A 22212-nucleotide genomic window follows, 5' to 3' on the forward strand; every position below is an offset into this window, starting at 1 on the left:
AGAAATAATAAGAATGAACCTGAATGAACCACAGGGAACCAGAACTGACCAGTAGGAACCAGAACTGACCAGAAGGAAGCTGAATGAACCAGAGCAGACGAGCGTAATCGAGGACAAACCAGAAGGGACCGGGGGGACCAGAGCAGACAACAAGGAACCGGAAGGAACCTGAATGAACTGGAAGAAACCAAAACAGACCAGAAGGAACCAGAACCAGTAGACCTTTGTCCCTGAAACTGTTGGTGCCCATCAAAACTTTGGGACACTGAATGTGACAAACGATGGTATCTGCTGTTCTGCAGCGTCCTCATATTTTTCAAATATAAATCAAATATCCAAAAGAATCACCGCTCGATTTTACAGGATTCTGGGAAATTGAGAACTCGTCATGACATTCGCATGTACCACCTTTCCACCAAATTAGCTCTGGTTCTTGAACCGGTTCCATTCAGGATTCTTGGAACTTTGGTGCTATCCAGTTAATCAGCTTGAACCAGCGTCATCAAGGATGCGTCGTCAAAGAGGGACATTGCACAACAGAAGTAAATGGTAGCAGCAAGGTTGCCTGTTACCAACTAACTACCGTTTGTCTTTTTGTTTTGCAGCGACAAAATGTATTTTAAGGCAAAACATGATTAAGTGATTTTTGTTTTGTTTTTTTACTGAACAATGATCTGCCTGGAGCTGCAGATCATGTTTGAGCCTCATGATTAAGATAACAGCCTTTTAAGTCCAAATCAGCCCCAACATCACAAACAGATCTAAATGTTTAATCACACGGTGGCTTCTTTTTCATGATTTGGTGCTTTAACTTTGCAGCGTTGTCGATGAAAGCAAACTAATTTGTCCGCAAACTATTAAATTATCTGTTTTCCCTTTTTGGATTTGGAATCCACAGCTAGCCTCGTGACCAAGACTCAAGACGACTGCAGCCATCGCTAGTGAGGTTTTTAGAGGAAAAGGCGCCAGGTCATACGAATGATGCATATTTTGGTTTCATTCATTCATTCATCTTCTAACCGCTTCATCCTCTTGAGGGTCGCGGGGGGGCTGGAGCCTATCCCAGCTACATCGGGCGAGAGGCAGGGTACACCCTGGACAGGTCGCCAGACTATCGCAGGGCTGACACATAGAGACAAACAACCATTCACGCTCACATTCACACCTACGGACAATTTAGAGTCTCCAATTAACCTAGTCCCCAAATCTGCATGTCTTTGGACTGTGGGAGGAAGCCGGAGTGCCCGGAGAGAACCCACGCTGACACGGGGAGAACATGCAAACTCCGCACAGAAGGGCTCCCACGCCCGGGATCGAACCGGCAACCCTCTTGCTGTGAGGCGAGAGTGCTAACCACCACACCACCGTGCCGCCCATATTTTGGTTTGAAAAATGTTAAAACATTTTTTTAAGTCTGTATAAAGGCTACATGTTTTTACAGCTGTAAAATGTAATTATCATTTTAGCCATACAAAAATGAATAAAAATTAAAACTTAAATTAAAAAAAAAAAAAAAATTAATTTCCATATTATTTTCTATTGAAGCCACTGGAGAGGAGCTGAGGAACCGCAGGTTGCCGACCCCTGACCTAAACAACGGTTGACCACAGCGTTGTTGAAACGTAAACATGTATCTGCTACACATTAACGTACAAATGTAACGTAAGTGTGGTTTTACAAAAACGTATGATGTCAACATTTATTCTGGTGATTTGGTGGCAACAGATCAGGACTGAACTTTGAAGCTAACTAACTCAGTGGTGAAGGCAGCTAACAGCTAGCATGGTTTACAGTCAAGTCCACCTGACGGTTGGTGATGTGAACGTGGAGGCTCTGAACTAAGACGACAACACCCTTTATTATTTATCATCCTGTCACAGCACCACATCACCGCATCACTCCTTCCTGGTGTTTAATTTTCATATTTAAAGTCCAGCTTAAATTACTCGGAGTGTTTTGCTCAGACACACCTCAACAAAATATCTGACACGTGTCGCAGACATGCTGTCCTCTGCATTCACTCATGTTTGTCTTCCACTTCAGTAACGTCAGGAGAATCTCACCCAGATCTCAACGCTGGGCTTTCACAATACAGCGTCATGCTAATTTCTTGCTCACGTTCAAAAAATCTAACTCGCGCAAATACACGCATGGCACAAATGTCATGTCTCCACATCGCCCGCTGTGAGTTTGCATCTTTGCACGGACTCTGTGTGTAATTTGGAAAACGCTTGCATCACGTTTGTGCTACGTGTGTGTGTGTGTGTGTTAGCAGCGTTGCAGGTTGTTGATGACGACTGACTCACATGATAAACGTTCACGGCTGTGTTTTTAACATAAAGTCATTCATCAGTATCTGGTGGAGTTCTGTTGATGTTTAAATAACAAAGACAAAGTTCTTCCTAATTTCACAGATGTGGCAGAAAACAACGACTCGTTCTGGTTAAAACCTTCCATTAACTCTTGTGTCCAGAGACTCTGAGGATCAGACTGGCGCTGAAGTTTTCACTTTATTTCAAGTCTCTGTGAAGCTGAGAGTGACTGTGGTTCCTACTGATGACTTCAAATCTCATCACAAATGTAGCTCATATTTAGTTCTTCTCTCTGTTCAGATCAGGGTCAAAGTTCAGTGTCCATCAGGAGCGTCTGAAAACAGTTTCGTTACTTAAGAAAATAAATTTTTAGGGTCTCCTCTGGACGTCCCGTCTGTTTCGGGAGACCGGATGATGATCAAGTTTTTATTTTAGGGAAACTAAGTATGAGCATCACTTTGTCAGAATCCGTCTTGTTTCCTTTTCATGTCGGGTTGAGAGCCGCTGAGCTGAACCTTCAGACCTCATGTCCACCCACTGAGCTCTCGTTCAGTTTCAGTTTCGTGTGCATACAATCACGGCCGGAGTGCCTGACAGCAGACGCCCCGCTGTAGGTGAAGAGAAAACTAAATTCAAAATAACATCGTCTGGACACAAACGCTGCAGGTTCTCCAGCGTGTAGCCGCCAACCGACGTCGACTCACTCCTATGTCTTGGTGGCTACAGCTTTCATAGTCCAGCTCTGTGTCCACACACACACACACACACACACACACACACACACACACACACACTCTCTGCACAACATGGCAAAAATCAAAGCGAGCAACAAAAACTGATGTAAACATTATTTTAGGAAAACAAACAACACCTGAGACTATGTCGTCGTCACGTCGCTGCACTGAAACCTGTTGAGTTCTGAAAAAGTTCCTCCTGCTTCCTGATGATGCTAGCCAGGTCAGGTCGCCTTCCTGGCCCTGTTGCCATAGAGACCAATCCCAGCGGTGGTGCCAAGGCGAGGGCATCCGTTTCCCTCCATCACTCCCAAATATCATACTCTTTTTTCAACAACATGTGCGCGTATACGAGCAGCTGCTTTTGTTTTTGTTGGTTTTGAGCACTTGGAGGATGAATGAGTCGTCCTGGTGGCACCAAAATATCTTAAACCTAACTAAATATGGAAACACTTGTCCAACACGTGAAGTCAGGAATAGTTGGGACTTTGACTCCAGTAATTTGGCGTCTTCTCCGTAAAATTCGAGTAACTCAGAGAAGATTAAATTTAAAACAGAAGGAAGAGTAAGATGCTGCCATTTTTCCTCCAAAACCCTCCAATCAGAATTCAAACAGGCCCCGGCTGGCACACATCATCAGACACCAGGAGGATCATGGGTAAGTGACAACTGAACCTCCTCCATCCTGAAATCGTCGGCGCTGCAGCTGAAGCTCATTTTCACATTTTCAGTAAATTTAGCTGAAGCTTAATCTTCATAAAAACCTCTCGAGGTGAAAATTTACAGCGCAGGAAACGAACATGTCAGGATCTGTTAAACAGCAACAGGCGAAAGACGCATTTAGCCTAGCTTAGCACAAAGACAGGAAGCACGGACTGTTAGCATAGCCATCAGGGGGCGCTGTCCCAGCAGGACACGTCACAGCGAGATTAATCTGTCATCGGGAAATATTTAGTTCTGAGTCTCAGTAACTCACAGTCATGTTGGTGAACTACTGTAGCCACCAAGCTAAACGCTAGCATGCTGGCGAGCCTGGAACTTGATAGATTGTTCTCCGTGCTGTTCAGACTGAATCACCGTGGCGGATGATTTGAATTGCAGAGAAATCAGCAAACTTTATTTCTATTGTCCCTTTTAGCCGTAACAAACGTTCTATAGTTAAACATGGTGGTCCGACCTGTCTGATGTGATTATTTTATGTTCTGTGTTGCTTTGCTAACGTCTTTAATGAACCAAGTCTACCAAAACAGAAGCTAAACAACTGACCACTGTGGACGAGCCGCAGGAAAAACATATTTCAGACGCCTAGAAAAAAAAATTAATGGAGGAATCGTTCACTATATTTAACGTATATTTTCATGAACTGATGGAGACAGCAGCAGACTAACTCCTGTGTTCCACGTCACAGAGGGCCGTCTGACCGTGACGTAAAGCGGTCAAAATATTGTAAATATGGCGAACAATTAAACTGATGTTGATTTTTTGAAGGTGGGCCTTTTTTTCCCAGCTAAAATCAGCTGAGGCAGCATATGTGCAGCATGGTTTGATTTTACATACATGATACGGAGGTTTTCTACCCATACGTTATTGAAAATAAACAATGTGGTTTGGTCCAGAACAGAAGGTCAAGCGCCAGAAGTAAACTGTAAGATAGCTTAACTTAAGAATGCTAACTGAAAGAAACATAACTGAAAGATAGTGAAGATAGCTAACTGTTAGAAAGCTAACTGTAAGATGGCTAATTGTAAGAAAACTAAATGAAAGATAGCTATCTGAAAGGTCAAGCGCCAGAAGTAAACTGTAAGATAGCTAAACTTAAGAAAGCTAACTTTAAGAAAGCTTACTGTAAGACAGCTAACTGTGAGATAGCTAACTTTAAGAATACTTACTGTAAGACAGCTAACTTAAAGAAAGCTAACTGTAAGGCAGCTAACTGTAAGATAGCTAACTGAAAGAAAGCTAATTGTTAGATAGCTAACCGTACAAAATCTAACCGAAAAATAGCTAACTGGAAGAAAGCTAACTGTCGGCTAGCTCTTGACCCTCAGCTCTAGTTTACTACTCCTGGCTGGCTGTAGGATGCAGTGGGTTAGCTAACAAGAATCGACCTCTTAATCAGACATGAAAGCTAACCCTGAGCTAACCGGACCAAGGAACTAATATTTGTGTTTTAATCCAGGGTTCCTACAGCGTTGTTTTTTTGTTTGTTTTTTTGGATTAATGAATTCAATTCATTTTATGACTCTTATTATTAACCTTTATTTAACCAGGTAATAGACTCATTGAGATTAAAATCTCTTTTACAAGAGAATCCTGGCCAAGAAAGGCAGCAACGCAGATTCCTGAAAACACGACATAAAGGTTATGACGCACAACAAGATGGGTCTATGGGAGCCCTGTAATCTCAAACTTGACTGTTCGCTTTAGATATGCAGATAGAAAATAATAAGAAGATATAAAACGTAAATCAGAAGATTTACTATGTTGGAGCTAGGCTAGCATTTTCTCTCTGCTTCCAGTCTCCAGTCTGCTAAGCTAAGCTAAGCTAACCATGTCCTGGACCTGTTTCTGTTCTGTACACAACATTTGGTTTAAATATCACATTTATAATATCTGAGCTTCAACTGCAGCAGGGAAAACAGACGTTGGTGTTTGCAGGCGTCAAAGATCAAATTCTCTCAAAACCTTTTCAAACCAAAATGAAGGAAAACACGTCTTGGAACTAATTCTACAGTAGAGAGACGACTGGGTTTAGAAGCACTGGAACTTGTTCGCCGGATGTCGTTTTAGTTACCTGGTGATGTTACTGAACCCTTCATGGTGCAGGTTGGCGTACAATAAGCTACTGGACACACACGCGCATGCACGCACACATGTACGTGCGCGCGCACACACACACACACACACACACACACACACACACACACACACACAGTGCACGCCTCAAAACGCACACAAACAGAAAACATTTTCCCTTGAGAGTTCTGACAGCTTCAGGCATCGAGGGTAGACGGTCCAGACGAAAAGCGCTGCTCTTCTGCGTCTACCCGAGCTCAAACTACTCGACTGCTTCTGTCAGAGTGTCTTCACAAAGTTCTCCCTATGAATGAAAAGAGTTCTGATTGCTAACCCTACACAGACACAAACATCCCCGTTCCCTTTGTCAGGTTTCATGATTTAAGGTAGTTCGGGTGAAATCAAAACCAGAAAACAAAGTTACTCCCGTGTTGAGTTCAGTGGTTCTGCGGTGAAGGAGCGGTCCAACGGAAGCTGAGCGTGAAGCCACAAATGTTCCACCGGCAGGCAGGAGGATGTGCCGCTAAGACTGGGGGAGGGGGGAGATGTAGCGAGTTCACTGGCCACCACAGTCCCATGATGGATGACATCATCCGAGGGTGGTGACATCATTAATCCAGACAGCACTTTTATCAACATGCAGCCAAATCTTGGCAGGTAAAAAAAAACTTCCAGGTGATGTTTCGAACACAGCAGCAGAATCCATGATGCACAGGTTCCACCAAAAAAACGGAAAACAGCGAAACAGGGAAGGGAGACTGCGATGCATCTGCGTAAGCGAGGCTTCTACCACTACGAGAGCTGGCGGTTGGCGACTTATTTAGCACTCCGATGTTGGAGGTCGGTGGTGACGATGGAGGTTTGTTTGGAGGCGTTCACCAGAAGAAGACAGCGTCAGTATCAGCTTTGCCCCCATGACGGGTCGAGTCCCGGCAACCCGCGGTGGGATCAGGAGTCAAGACACGAGTGCGAATGAACAAAATCCAGCCCAGGCACGAATTTTTAAACCCTGCCCCTAACCCCGAGAAAAAAAACAAAAAGAAAAACATTTGGCTTTGTGGTTATGTACAGTGATTTCCTGTGGAGACAGTTTGACGTCCATCAAGTTTACACAGACGTGCAGGACGACCCGGCGCCGGCGTCAAAGGTCAAGGTCAAGTCTTCGAGCTGGGAGGGGGCGGAGCTAACCGTGTCAGTCAGTTTGTATGCGTGTGTGTTAATGTGTGTGGTGATTCTCCAGTCAGCTTTATTTTGTAACTGTTGTGTGGGTATGGACCCTCAACTAGCTCCGCCACACCCTCTAGCTCCACCCCCCGCTACTGGTGAACCTCGTTGGCGATCAGACTGTCCTCCCCTGACTGAAAATCCGCCTCATTGATGCTGTTCCCTCCATTCAGCATCTCCTCGTCCTGGGACGACCCTCGGTCCTCCTCGCCGCTGCCACCGCCCGGCTCGTCTGAGTTTGGGTCCTGAAGCACCTGGGCGATGTACATCTGCTGCTGCTGCTGCTGCTGCTAGACCACAGAAGACACAACAGGTTAACCAGCGGGGACAGACAAAACCGCGATGGCCAAAAGCTAAAGCTAGCTTGTTGGTAAGCTAACAACCCCAAGAACTACAAGTTCATGTGTCTGCAGACAGGAGACGTTGAGTGGGTGTGGTAACTGTCAGGGACTTTATTTGGCCAATCAGAAGCTTACCCTGTCATGTCAACGAGCAGTTGAGGACATTTGGGGCATAAAGTGGACCTCTGTGGGGGGGTCTGGGGGATCCTCTCCTGTCACTTATTTCAAAAACAAGCTCCATTTTGATCATTTTTATGCACTCTAAAACTGTATTTATTTATTTTGTATCTTAATTTATTTTCTTTCACAAACAGAAAATGGTTGGGGGCCAGATTTGGCCCGCGGGCCGTAAGTTGAGGATCGCCAGAGTATGAAATGATACAGCAGACTGACAAAAAACATTCAGAAGATGATCACTGGCTTGCGCCTACCTCATCAACTCATTTATAGTAACTGAAGTTTAATGTTAGTAACTTTAACTACTGCTGATTTTAAAAAAAGGGCCATCACAGGAAAACATGCTCTTTGCTTGTTACTAGCTAGCAGCTGGTAAAGCTAGCTAATGCTGTCTGCTTATCAACTCCTTGATCATAACAGAATATAGTAACTTTAACCACTGCCCATTTTTAAAAAGGCCACCACAAGAAAACACATTCTTTTGTACGTTAAGACTGGTTCTCATAACACACGGACCCAATCCTGCAAAATGGAAGGCTCGCTAACGTTAGCGAAGAAACAAACATATATGGTCAATTGTCTGTTTGATAATCCCAACATAGAGTACATTTACTTGTGGTGTCCTTTTTAAAATGAGCAGTGGTTAAAGATGTTGATAAGCAGACAGCGTTAGCTAGCTTTACCAGCTGCTAGCTAGTAACAAACATCTGTGATCCACTGTCTGTTTAAGAATCTAAAAAAAAGACTATGTTTTCTGATAAGCAGACAGTGTTAGCAACCGTAGCTCACTAATGTAGTGTAGCTAGCTAGTGTACTAGCTAGTCGGTAAGTTGTCTACTTCTACTTTAAGCGGGCAGTTTTGATCCCGGGGCTAAGATTGTTTTTTACAATAACAATCCTACAAATATTTATTAGCCCGTTGTATCATCACAACCTTTTTGGTTGAAGTAATAACGTAAATGTCTAAATGTCCTGACTGTGTTTCTTCCCCCTTATAGTACTGTGAGGTGACTGGCTGAATTTAAAACTGATTGACTGATGCTACTTTGACTTCGTCTCCGGTCTGCAGAGACACCCTGCTCAAGAAATACAGATGTAGTTCATAAGTAAGCTAACAAACTCAAAGGCTATGCTAGTTTGTTAATTTACTACTAACTCAGGAGCTGTTTTTAGCGAGCTAACAACCTCAACAGTTATAGCTTGTTTGTAGCAGGCTAATAAATAGAGCTAGCGCGGGTTAGCTGGATCCACTCACCTGAGATTTGGTAGTGGGGGAGGACGACGGACGAGCTGGACGTCCATTCTCGACAGCGTCCACGTCATTCTCCTTGGTGTCGATCTGAGAGGGAGGCACAGAGTGAGACAGGGCGCTGGACAACAACATTTCTGTTTCCTACATGTTTTTGTACCATGGAAATCCAGAGTTCTCGCGAGAGCACAATTTGAATTTGCTCAGCAAGTCACTCTGGCAGTCAGTAATGATGCTCTTTACCTATGCCCATGAAATCGAGCTGCCCCAATCACATCGGTGTATCTGATATAGGCGGGCCAGAGGCGAGCTAAACCGATGACGACAGGACTGCGACGACAAAGTCCGGAATCAGTCAGTAAACATTGCAAGATGGCTACGGATGAACACCAGTTGTTTGAAACGGCTTTGGTCGCTACAATGAACGAGTTAGACTTGGCTTTTTCTCTAAAAGAGGAACAGAAGACGGCGCTCGAGTCTTTCCTTTGCAAGAAGGACGTTTTTGCTGTTTTGCCGACCGGATACGGCAAGAGTCTAATCTACCAGTTAGCTCAGCTGGTAGCTAAGCTCTGGATACGTCACCCCGTGTATTGTTCTGATTGGTTGTAGTGTTATCCAATTGCGTGCAGTAATATTTACAAATGCATGCTTGGTGCCGCCCCTCGAGTTGGGCCATTTCCATTACTCATGGCCAGACCCTAAATCTTTCTAGATTTGGGTCTAGATTTCCAGGCTAATGTTTTTGTAGAACCTGTAATAATAAAGTGGCGGTACCTTGTAGTTGTGTGCGCTGAGGTACTTGAAGTGTCCGAAGCAGACGTGAGACAGACAGACCACGATGGTGACGATCAGCACCACCAGAGTGAACATGGAGGTCGGCGTCTCAAAACCTGACAGTGTATTAGCAGTTACCATCACTCAGCATTCAACAACAACAACAAATACATGTTGATATTTACAGGTGTGTCACCTGCTGGGGCTCACCTGTGCGCATAGTGGAGAAGAAGAGCAGCCAGAAGAGGCAGAGGATGGGAGCTGCCACCACCTGGGTGACGGCTCCCGAGTGGATCTTCTTGTCCAGTTTGGAGGGCAAGTAAGCATAGTACATGTTGTATCTGTCCACCAGGTGTTTCAACAGCATGTACATCAGACCTGCAGGGGGACAGGTGAGCGGCTAAATCACACAGTCAGACAGACGACTTCATAAAATTAACCTTTTGGATAATAACAAGTCATCTCTCCATCATTTTAGTCTAGTAGATAGGAGTGTGAAATATTTTCATAATTAGCATATAAATTCTTGAGTTATGGCCAAAAACATGTTTTGTGTATCGTTGAGTCCACGTGGATATTTCTGCCAAATTTGAGGAAACTCTCTTGACATGTTCTGTAGATATCGCGTTCACGAAATGAGAAGGACGTAAGGTCACAGTGACCTTTGACTACACAAAATCCAAACAATTCATTGTTGAGTATTTATTAGATCTTAGTGCCGCATTTGACACAATTGAACATCAAATTCTACTGCAGAGACTGGATCACTTAATTGGCCTAAAAGGTTCTGCACTACGCTGGTTTAAATCTTATTTATCTGATCGTTTTCAGTTTGTTCACGTTCATAATGAATCGTCATTACGTACCAAAGTTTGTTTTGGAGTTCCGCAAGGTTCTGTGCTCAGACCAATCCTATTTACTCTATATATGCTTCCTTTAGGTAACATCATTAGAAATCACTCTATAAATTTCCATTGTTATGCGGATGATACTCAGTTGTATTTATCAATGAAGCCAGAAGAAAGCAATCAATTAACTAAACTCCATAACTGCCTTAAAGACATAAAAACTTGGATGAGCACCAGTTTCCTGATGTTAAATTCAGACAAAACTGAAGTTATTGTTCTTGGCCCCAAACAACTCAGAGACTCTTTATCTGATGACATAGTTTCTCTAGATGGCATTGCTCTGGCCTCTAGCACTACTGTAAGAAACCTCGGAGTAACATTTGATCAAGATTTGTCTTTTAATTCTCATTTAAAGCAAACCTCACGGACTGCATTTTTTCATCTGCGTAATATTGTGAAAGTTCAGCCTATCCCATCCCAAAAAGATGCAGAAAAATTGGTCCACGCTTTTGTTACCTCAAGGCTGGATTACTGTAACTCTCTATTATCAGGTAGCTCTAGTAAGTCCTTAAAAACTCTCCAGCTAATTCAGAATGCAGCAGCACGTGTACTAACAGGAACTAAGAAAAGCACTTTCACTGTTTGCACTGTTCTGTAAAGCACTTTGAATTACTTTGTGTACGAATTGTGCTCTACAAATAAACTTGCCTTGCCTTGCCTAAGAAACGAGATCATATTTCTCCTGTTTTAGCTTCGCTGCACTGGCTCCCTGTAAAATCCAGAATTGAATTTAAAATCCTACTGATAACTTATAAAGCTCTAAATGGTCAAGCTCCGTCATATCTTAGAGAGCTCATAGTGCCATATTATCCCACTAGGGGCCGGTTGCACCAACAGGGCTTATGCCTGGTCTTAAGCTAAGTCGGTCGTAACTTGGTGTTCTAAGTCCGACCTAATGGTTACGCCGGTTGCACCATCTAGGCTTAAGCCTTCTTCTCACTAGGACTGGGCGTAAATCTTACGCTTAGTCAAGAGCAGGTGTAAGGTCATTATCAAGCTTGATTATGGCACGTCTCAAGCACCGTCTGTATATGAGCGGGCATTTAGACAGGAGAGGATAATTAGGGACAGAAGTGATCCATTGGATGTAGCCTATATAATGACAAGGAGTTGATTGAGAGGTTTCGATTCGGTAGGAGAGCTCTGTTTGAACTTATTGAAGAGCTGTCACCGGATTTACAGTTTGTGTTGGGCTGCAACGCAGCACTACCACCGTCTTTTTTTGCTTTGCTGAGGAGATCTTTCCACTTCTTCCTAATGTCAGCCTCTGTATGAATGCAGCCAGAGTCTGCCTGTTTATTTCCCTTTTAAATGGTGCCACATTTGAAGGGATCATGCATTTGTGAGATGAGCAGCAGAGCTGACTATGTGGGTTGTGCCCATGAAAAATTTGCCAAATATTCTCTGCCAATGCCAAAACGCTTTTTTTTTGCTGTTGACTCTTGTGTGGTGGATTGGTTGATTGAAGTCTGAAGAAACAAGACATATTGGCAATTTAACAATTTATTCATTTAACAAATAGGACCCACAGTAGCGTGTGGAGGAATCATACACAGCCACCAAAAATATAAAATACCAAAAATATGGCGCGTGGACTGGTAGCTGGAGAGGTGCCAGTTCACCTCCTGGGCACTGCTGTGGTGCCCCTGAGCAAGGCACCGAACCCCCCAACCGCTCAGAGTGCCTGTCATGGGCAGCCCACTCTGACATCTCTCCACTTAGTGCATGTATAGGTCCAGTTTGTGCATGTGTGTGTTCGGACCTGTGTGTAATTGACAACAGAGTGAAAAATTGAATTAAAAAAATTAAAATTAAATTAAAATTTTTCATGGGCGCAACCCACATACTGAGACTGTGCTATTAATCGTCTGGTGATCACGATTACAAAGTTGAGGTCAAACAATTTCAAAATTAATGAAATCGAGGGTAAACGAATTTTGGTCACAGACGCCTGGAGATGTTATTTTGTCTTCTATGGAAGCCGCGCGCGTGTGTGTGTGTGTGTGTGTGTGTGCGTGCGCACATCGGGGCCGAACTCTGCCGTGTGCAATACAGAGAGCAGAGGAGATTTGTAAGCGTGCGACCGTGTAGAGACAGAACTGACATGCCGTCGTGTAAACAATATAAGTCATCACGTGCTCTGCATAATGGTTTGCATAATCGTGATTTCAATTTTGCCCAAAATAATCGTGATTATGATTTTTTCCATAATTGAGCAGCCCTACCACATACTCAGCTGTGCTGCTCATCCCACAAATGCATGTTCCTTACAAATGTGGCACCATTTAAAAGGGAAATAAACAGACTTTGCAACAGTTCACAAATTTCCTTACTTTTTGTGCTTAGTTTAGCTAGGGTTAGCTCTTATAATTAGGGATGGCTCTTATAGTTGGGGTTGGCTCTTATAGTTAGGACTGGCTCTTACAGTTTGGGTTGGCTCATATAGTAAGGACTGGCACTTATAGTTAGGCCAGGCTCTTATAGTTAGGACTGGTTCTTATAATTAGGGTCAGCTCATATAGTTAGGACTGGCACTTACAGTTAGGACTGGCTCTTATAGTTAGAACTGGCTCTTATAGTTAGGGCTGACTCTTATAGTTAGACCTGGCTCTTATAGTTAGGACTGGCTCTTATAGTTAGGGTTGGCTCTTAAAGTTAGGACTGGCTCTTAAGCCTGATTTATGGTCCTGAATTAAATCAACGACGTCGCTACGTCGTAGGGTACGTGGCTACGCAGAAGGCTCGCCGTAGCCCCCGGCGTAGCCTGACGTGCACCTCCCCAAAAATGTAACTACACGTCTGGGCGACGCAGACCCAGCGGAGACCGAGAGGGCTGTGATTGGTTTGCTTGGTAGCAACGCATTTCCGGTTCCGTATTTCCAGATTGCACCATCCCCGCCATCTTTAAACATCTTCTGTTGCGATGTAGATGTTGCAGTATTAAGGCCCATTTATGCTCAACTTTCAATACGGATACGGACCGATACGGACGGAGCCGTCTATCTGTGCTCCGCGTTCATTTCTCTGTGACCGGAAAAGCCGGAAGCTAAACAAAGAATCAACTAGAGACGACGATAACCATTCAGGAAAGGAACACAGCCTTCTACCGCTCTGGCGGTGAATTGCACCGCCACGAAATGGAGTTACAGAGAAGTTCAAAGGGTTCACAACGGCGTCACGGCAACGACGTAGGTACATCGTAGGTACGCCGCAGGACCATAAATCAGGCTTTACAGTTAGGACTGGCTATTTTACTTAGGGCTGGCTCTCAGGCTGGGGTTTTTGGGAGTTTTTCCTGATCAGCTGTAAGGGTCAAAAGGACAGAGGGATGTCGTATGCTGTAATGCTCTCTGAGGCAAATTGTGATTTGTGATATTGGGCTTTAAAAAACAAAAAATTGAATTGAATTGAATGTAAGTGGACGTTTGTTCTGAGTTCTGAAGAAATTCCCTCATGGCGTTCTCAAGATGTTCAGTTCACAAGAACCAGAAGAACGAATGGACAAACTGAAAACATAATACCTTTGGCTTTGGCTATCACTGGCGCAGAGGCAAAAGAATGATCCTGGCACGAGTGACAGGAAACGGAGTCTGTAGAGTCGTTTTAAAAACACCTCTGTGTACCAGCATGAATACGTCAGCACTGACGTTGTGTTACAGACACTGTACAATGGGGTGTTGTGTAGGTGAGTCTAACCGAAGGGGACGATGATGGGGCAGGTGATGCTATAGGCCATCACCACCGTGAAGACGTTCATCATCCAAGCGTACGCCGCTCCAAACTGAAACTCATAGGCCTGGTGCTGGAGGGATGAGAGACATGTTTTAAACAGGACTGTCAGATAATTAACAAACACATCTCAGTCAGTGTCTGTGTCTTTGGTCCGTGTTCGTCCTCACCCTCTTGACGTTGCGGCGGTCGGCAGCGGAGCGAGCCAGGCACAGGCGAATCATGTACATGAGCAGACCAGGGATCCTGAGCAGGTCCATGGCATTCCCAATGAACGCAGAGGCGATGACATAGTTGACAAAGAACGCTCCGTTATCTGGCAGGAAGACGCACCTGGAGGGGACACAGCACCTCCGTAAGAGCAGAACGTCCTGCTACTGATCGATCAATCACACTTTATTAAGTATTAATACACTAAACTGCTTCAAAATAGAAATACATATAGACTATAGAAATTGTTATCACCACACATTATGGTGTGGTGATATCTACACTTAGAGCTGGAAAGAAAATTAAGATGGAAATTCTGCTGACAAATAATTTGCAGTGTATCTAAACCATCACACTGTAACTCTTAATTCCAAACTGACAGACAATGTGCACCTAAATTTAAAAACAGGACAGTGATAATTTGTTGTGACGGTTTGAAGTAAACTAAAAATTATTTATTATTTTTTGAGTCAATTTCAACCTTAAAATGAAAATTTGATGCTGACATTTAAATCAAAGTCTGTCACAAGTTATATGCGGACTAATGGATGATAAAATCTTAATTAGATTTACATATTTACAGCTAATATAAGCAGCTCTTGACTTCCGTAACAATATGATAAAAATAATTTTGAAAAATATGACGATAGGTGGTGAATAATACCAACTTGCTCTCCACTGAGAAATTAAAAAGAATAACTTACTCAAATCTGACACTAGCATCAGCCAGGAACTTCTTATCAAAGAGCCAGCGGAAAAAAACATCCAGGCTGGAAAACAGAGATGATTCAGTGAGGACAGCAGAGGTCAAAGTTCACAGAGGGACAGATTCTAACAACAAACTGTTTTTATTACCTGCTGAGTCCCAGAGACGGCAGCAGCAGAACCATGAAGATCAGGAAGGTGTAACACTTATGCATTGTCGTCCTGTTTTCTCCAGACCTGACGACACACAGAGGAGGTCAAATTAGGGTCAAATCACAATCAGAGTCAAATCAAGGTCAAATCAATGTCAAATCACAATCAATTTACAATCAAACCAGGGTCAAATCATGTTTAAATGATGTTCATCAAATCAGAGTTGAAACACGATCAAATCAGGGTCAGTCATGGTCAAATCAAGGTCATATTAGAGTCAGATCAGGAACAAATCACAAATCAAGGTTGTGTTAGGGTTGATACACAATCAAATCAGGATCAAATCAGGGTCAAAACATGATCAAAACAGGGTCATGTCAGGGTTAAATCTAGGTCAAAGTGAATCATAACTGACAGACCTGATTTGGACTTTTATCCCTGGCCCTTGCAGTATACATGTCAAAGTGTCCTCAGGTAAAATACTGAACCCAACATTACTGTTTGATTAATATGTGCGTGTGAATGTTTATCCGAGGAGCAGGTGGCACCTTGTACGGCAGCCTCGTCCACCAGAGTGTGAATGTGCCTGTAGACCTGATGCTGTAGTGTAGACCTGATGCTGTAGTGTAAACCTGATGCTGTAGTGTAGACCTGATGCTGTAGTGTAGACCTGATGCTGTACTGTAGACCTGATGCTGTAGTGTAGACCTGATGCTGTAGTGTAGTGCTGATGCTGTAGTGTAGACCTGATGCTGTAGTGTAGACCTGATGCTGTAGTGTAGTGCTGATGCTGTAGTGTAATGCTGATGCTGTAGTGTAGACCTGATGCTGTAGTGTAGTGCTGATGCTGTAGTGTAGACCTGATGCTATCGTGTAGTGCTGATGCTGTAGTGTAATGCTGATGCTGTAGTGTAGACCTGATGCTATCGTGTAGTGCTGATGCTGTAGTGTAGACCTGATGCTGTAGCGTAGACCTGATGCTGTAGTGTAGACCTGATGCTGTAGCGTAGACCTGATGCTGTCGTGTAGTGCTGATGCTGTAGTGTAGACCTGATGCTGTAGTGTAATGCTGATGCTGTCATGTAGTGCTGATGCTGTCGTGTAGTGCTGATGCTGTAGTGTAGACCTGATGCTGTACTGTAGTGCTGATGCTGTAATGTAGTGCTGATGCTGTAGTGTAGACCTGATGCTGTCGTGTAGACCTGATGCTGTAGCGTAGACCTGATGCTGTCGTGTAGTGCTGATGCTGTAGTGTAGACCTGATGCTGTAGTGTAGACCTGATGCTGTAGTGTAATGCTGATGCTGTCATGTAGTGCTGATGCTGTCATGTAGTGCTGATGCTGTAGTGTAGACCTGATGCTGTCGTGTAGACCTGATGCTGTACTGTAGTGCTGATGCTGTAATGTAGTGCTGACGCTGTAGTGTAGACCTGATGCTGTCGTGTAAGTTCTGATGCTGTACTGTAGTGCTGATGCTGTAGTGTAGTGCTGATGCTGTCGTGTAGACCTGATGCTGTAGCGTAGACCTGATGCTGTCGTGTAGTGCTGATGCTGTAGTGTAGACCTGATGCTGTCGTGTAAGTTCTGATGCTGTACTGTAGTGCTGATGCTGTAGTGTAGTGCTGATGCTGTCGTGTAGACCTGATGCTGTAATGTAGTGCTGATGCTGTAGTGTAGACCTGATGCTGTCGTGTAAGTTCTGATGCTGTAGTGTAGTGCTGATGCTGTAGTGTAGTGCTGATGCTGTCGTGTAGACCTGATGCTGTAGCGTAGACCTGATGCTGTCGTGTAGTGCTGATGCTGTAGTGTAGACCTGATGCTGTAGTGTAGACCTGATGCTGTACTGTAGTGCTGATGCTGTAATGTAGTGCTGACGCTGTAGTGTAGACCTGATGCTGTCGTGTAAGTTCTGATGCTGTACTGTAGTGCTGATGCTGTAGTGTAGTGCTGATGCTGTAGTGTAGACCTGATGCTGTAGTGTAGACCTGATGCTGTAGTGTAGTGCTGATGCTGTAGTGTAGACCTGATGCTGTCGTGTAGTGCTGATGCTGTACTGTAGTGCTGATGCTGTAGTGTAGACCTGATGCTGTAGTATAGACCTGATGCTGTAGTGTAGACCTGATGCTGTAGTGTAGTGCTGATGCTGTACTGTAGTGCTGATGCTGTAGTGTAGACCTGATGCTGTAGTATAGACCTGATGCTGTAGTGTAGACCTGATGCTGTCGTGTAGTGCTGATGCTGTAGTGTAGACCTGATGCTATCGTGTAGTGCTGATGCTGTAGTGTAGACCTGATGCTGTCGTGTAGACCTGATGCTGTACTGTAGTGCTGATGCTGTAATGTAGTGCTGATGCTGTAGTGTAGACCTGATGCTATCGTGTAGTGCTGATGCTGTAGTGTAGACCTGATGCTGTCGTGTAGACCTGATGCTGTACTGTAGTGCTGATGCTGTACTGTAGTGCTGACGCTGTAGTGTAGACCTGATGCTGTACTGTAGTGCTGATGCTGTAATGTAGTGCTGATGCTGTAGTGTAGACCTGATGCTGTAGTATAGACCTGATGCTGTAGTGTAGACCTGATGCTGTAGTGTAGACCTGATGCTGTAGTGTAGTGCTGATGCTGTATTGTAGACCTGATGCTGTAGTGTAATGCTGATGCTGTAGTGTAGCACTCGTAAATCAGTGTTACCTGGTCCAGTGAGCCTCGAAGAAGGCAGAGTAGTAGACGATGGTGGGCAGCAGAGCAGAGAAAGCCCAGAGCAGCAGAGTGGGGAAGAACTGAGTGATGATGGGATTCTGTCCAAAACAACCAACAAACAGCAGAGTCAGAGATGATGAATCATTTCAAAGGACACCCAACTTCACTGACAGGGTGGTGGTTACTTACATTGAGATACTCCACAGGCTTGGTGACGTTGAACTTGTCCATGGTGGAGATGATGATGGCGGGTGTGGTGAGGAAGAAGAGCAGGAGGAAGAGGATGCAGTTGATGATGAAGCAGCGGATCCACCAGGAGATCCCACCGAGCGACAGATGCTCCCTGCAGGAGGAAACCAGGACGCATCAGCTGAGGGTGATGGGTGTGTTTGTCTGGTATTTGGTGGGCTAACCCTTGTGGACGTACCAGCGGATGTTTTGTGGGTCGGGTGCGTATGAAACGCTCCAGTTGTGAACATGAAGAACTTCGCTGAACTGAGAGGATCGTGGCTCCTGACGACACCGACATCCCTGAACCTGACAGGCGTTAAAGTCCTTCAAAATACTGTGAAACAGAGTGGGTGGAGTCAGAGAGGGGAGGGGCGGAGGTCGAGAGAGGAGGGTGGAGTCAGATGGGGTTGGATCAGAGAGGTGAGGGTTGGGGTCAGAGAGGGGATGGGGTGGAGTCAGAGAGAGGCAGGGTTGCGGTCAGAACTGTACAAATATATTCTACAAAAACCTAAGCTTCAAATTATTTGTGCAACATTTCTTTCCCAAAACAAGACAAAACAAACAACACCACTGTGATGAACTGTAGGAAAACAGGTAAAAACAAAAACAGTAACATTTTAATTTTTTGTCTTATCAGACTGTTGGTGGGAGGTGTTAGAGACAGAGGGGCGGGGTCATGCTGTGGCTCACATGGCGGTCATGGCCTCGTTCTGGAAGGTGACGAAGGCCATGCCCAGAGGTTTGGTGTGGACCTTCTCCTTCTCCTTCCTGTACTCCTCCTTCAGCTTGGCCTCCCTCTTGGTGTAGTAGCTGACTGCCTCTTCCTGCAGGACAAATGTAGGCTACTGAACCACCGCTAACAGGCTAACAGACTAATTAGACCAAGTCTTTCAGATCCAGATTATATTTATTTAGCCAATGAAATGTTACCTACAAAATCTTCAGATTCTAAAGTGACGTCATGAAACGATGTGATGAAAAACTATTTTTATGCATGAAACAACACAAACAAATACACAGGTAGACTACAGACAAGAAAAAGCTGATTGTCATCATCAACATCTTTACTCTCTGTAACACTCTACTTTTAACCTGCTACAATAAAAATGTATCAGATAACCAGAAAACTTTTCACCAGCACGAATAAAACTTTAACCGGCTGCGATAAAAACACAACGAGATTATGACTAACCACATATGATAGAAATTAAATTGGCTTCAATAAAAATTTAACCAGCTACAATAAAACTTTCACCACCTACGACAGAACTTTATTTGGCTACGGCAAAATTGAACAAACTACAATAAAACTTAAACCAGCTACAACAAAAATTCAACCACATACAATAAAACATTTAATAAAATTTAACAAACTATGATAAAACTGCAACGGTCTTGAACTTTAGTGAGCTAATGTGACTGTAAGAAGAAAAATGCTCAGTGTAATCTGTCATCATGTACCAGGATACTAGCAAGATGAGAAAATAATTAACAATTAGTACATAAATTACGTGGTTAATTATTAAAATAAAGCTTCTGTCTGATAAGAAGCTAATTTGTGTGAAAAGAGTGTCAGCGTTAAAGTCACCTCCTCGCAGCCGGTGATGGCGCAGCAGCAGAGGTGTCCGCAGGGTTTGGGGTTTATCATAGTGGGAACGTGTTCCTTCGCCATCAGGTCAGTGAAAAACTTCTTACTGCGCTCCGTCTTCTTCCTGACAAACATAAACACAACAACATTAAATTAATGAACTGTTCTCAGCAGTTAACATGGACCTGGAGTGTATCTCAGCATGCACTGAGCCTCGACTCGCTGTCTCACCTCTCTGCGTTCAGAGACATAAGTTTGGCCACGTTGTAGCAGATCCGAGCCTCCAGCACCGTGCAGTTCTCATACGCCTGTCTGAAAAAATAATAAACAATAAAACATGTTCACATGTAATTTAATATACAAACCAGAAAACAAACTATTTTAACATTACGTCATTAGAAAAATATTATCAAAGATTTTTCTTTTTTTTTACAACTTCTTATTCTGAATGAAGAAATGTAGCCCTTGAATCTGGACTGTCCTCTGACTGTACACATTTTTATTACTATTTAATATGTAAATAACACAGACTGAAAATATAAAGACTGAACACAAAGCTAGATGTGTCTATTTACTTCACCCCAGGTTAACCTGAATATATGACAACATCAAAATTACAGTGGTCATGTGTTGTTTTTACTTTAAATTTGAAAAATTGTGAATACAGATGTGATCAAATATCTTGTTATTAACATTTTAACAAAACCAATGATCTCCTTCAGAGGATCTTTAAGTCAGCAGTGATATGGTCACTTCACTCAGCACAACAACATTTAGGCTAAATTACTATCTCTGACAAAAACCAACATTTACTTTTGAAATCAACATCATGTCAATAAATCTCCCAAGCTCATTTAGATTTTCGTGTACGATGTGAAAACACATTTTAATGTCCTCGGACATCTGAAGGAGCAGAAGGGTCGTTAGATCAGGAAGAAGAAGACAGTGAACTTACTCAAAGTGCTGTTTGATCTGACTCTCCTCAGCGTATTTAGAGATGCCGTTAATGAATAAAGTGCGCTTCACCTGCAAGTCACAGAACTGGGATTAAAACACCGCACAGAGCAGACGTTATATATCCTCAGAGTTTGTCTGTTTTCATGTGACTTTAAGAATTATCAACGTTTCAAGCAAATACATGTGATTTATTGTGAAATCAGTGGCAGGCCTTTACTATGAAATAACCACAGGAAGTGGAAGTGAGGCTGAGTTTGTTTGGACAGATGTGGACTTTTGTCAGCATTAGATATTTTTAACTCAACAGGTGAGGCTGTTTCATTGGACTTAATTATTCATGATTAAGACATGTCCCCACCAGGTCGTCCTCCTTGTAGTGCATCTTGGACGTGTGTCTCCTCATGCTGTAGACGGTCAGCAGCAGATACATGAAGGCAAACGAAGTGTGCAGCCACAACAGATTCGTCCTGAGCAGAAAAAGAAAACACATTTTATTTAAAAATCTATTTGGATGGAGTTAGGCTAACAGTTTCTCCCTGCTTTCAGTCTTTGTGCTAAGCTAGGCTAAACACGTCCTGGACCTGTCTATGTACTGGACACACAGACATAAAACTGAGATCTGAAATGTTGGAGAGGACAGAGGAAGAAGATGTGCTGGACAGTTGGATTAAGTGCTGACTTGTCCTCCTTCAGTAGAAATCCTCCTGGACTCACCCAGACTTGAGGTTGGCTATCGTGGTGCGTCCAAAGCTGTAGGCGTTGTTTTCTGGAATAAATACAGGCAGAGATCATCAGGAATATTCGTGACTGATTTCCTGTGTTTAAACATGTGAAGTTGTTTTTATAAAAATCACAGAAAACCTTGAGTGCTAACGACAGCTGCTGGTGAACTCCTGAAGTTTACCGAACGTTCCTCTGATGTTTACATAGAAACACACTCACAGTAACTGACAGATTAAGACTTGACTGCCAACGGTGATAACTCAGGAGTTCACAAAAACTCCATTGACTCATTAAACTTTAGCGCCACAGTTCAAAGCTCTTTACATTTAGAGGTGGTGACATTTTAATGTTTTGCCTTTTATTTCACTTACTAGCTGCGTTAGTGTGTGGAAACATAGCACCCACTGCCCACCCTCCGACTTCCACTGGTTAGTTAATGTTAGCCTTTGCCGCTCTGCACTGCGCACCAACATCATCAATCTGCAGAGCCAGAGAGCCACCGTTTAAGACGTGCGCATGAGCAAGCTCGAGCTCAAGGGGGCGGAGTATCTGTCAATCATTCTTTAAAAATGGCCAATCAGAGGCCCACAATCCTTTTGACTGACAGGGCACAATCACTTCACAGTAGTGGGAGGAGTCAACATTTCAACTAGCTAGCTATGCTAACACTAGTTAACCTCTATGTATCTATTCCCCGATCATAAC

General features: G+C 43.6%; 1 protein-coding gene across 2 annotated transcripts in view; it reads right to left on the minus strand.

The window, feature by feature from the left end:
* Window positions 1-1749: 1749 nt before the first annotated feature.
* LOC125885528 (CSC1-like protein 2) overlaps window positions 1750-22212 on the minus strand; it is a 43380-nt gene continuing 22917 nt past the window's right edge. For both annotated transcript variants that reach the window (XM_049571164.1, XM_049571163.1), the window contains 17 exons: window positions 21499-21550; window positions 21143-21251; window positions 20783-20853; window positions 20059-20139; window positions 19828-19951; window positions 18930-19063; window positions 18436-18573; window positions 18198-18351; window positions 18000-18106; window positions 15310-15396; window positions 15159-15224; window positions 14415-14577; window positions 14212-14317; window positions 9818-9985; window positions 9608-9723; window positions 8840-8923; window positions 1750-7356 (listed from right to left, as the gene is read on the minus strand). In XM_049571164.1, coding sequence (XP_049427121.1) covers window positions 7159-7356; window positions 8840-8923; window positions 9608-9723; window positions 9818-9985; window positions 14212-14317; window positions 14415-14577; window positions 15159-15224; window positions 15310-15396; window positions 18000-18106; window positions 18198-18351; window positions 18436-18573; window positions 18930-19063; window positions 19828-19951; window positions 20059-20139; window positions 20783-20853; window positions 21143-21251; window positions 21499-21550 — 1958 coding nt within the window. In that variant the 3' untranslated portion in view covers window positions 1750-7158. The remainder of the gene's footprint in view (window positions 7357-8839; window positions 8924-9607; window positions 9724-9817; window positions 9986-14211; window positions 14318-14414; window positions 14578-15158; window positions 15225-15309; window positions 15397-17999; window positions 18107-18197; window positions 18352-18435; window positions 18574-18929; window positions 19064-19827; window positions 19952-20058; window positions 20140-20782; window positions 20854-21142; window positions 21252-21498; window positions 21551-22212) is intronic.

The sequence above is a fragment of the Epinephelus fuscoguttatus genome, linkage group LG3 (assembly GCF_011397635.1).
Source record: "Epinephelus fuscoguttatus linkage group LG3, E.fuscoguttatus.final_Chr_v1".
NCBI lineage: Eukaryota > Metazoa > Chordata > Actinopteri > Perciformes > Serranidae > Epinephelus > Epinephelus fuscoguttatus.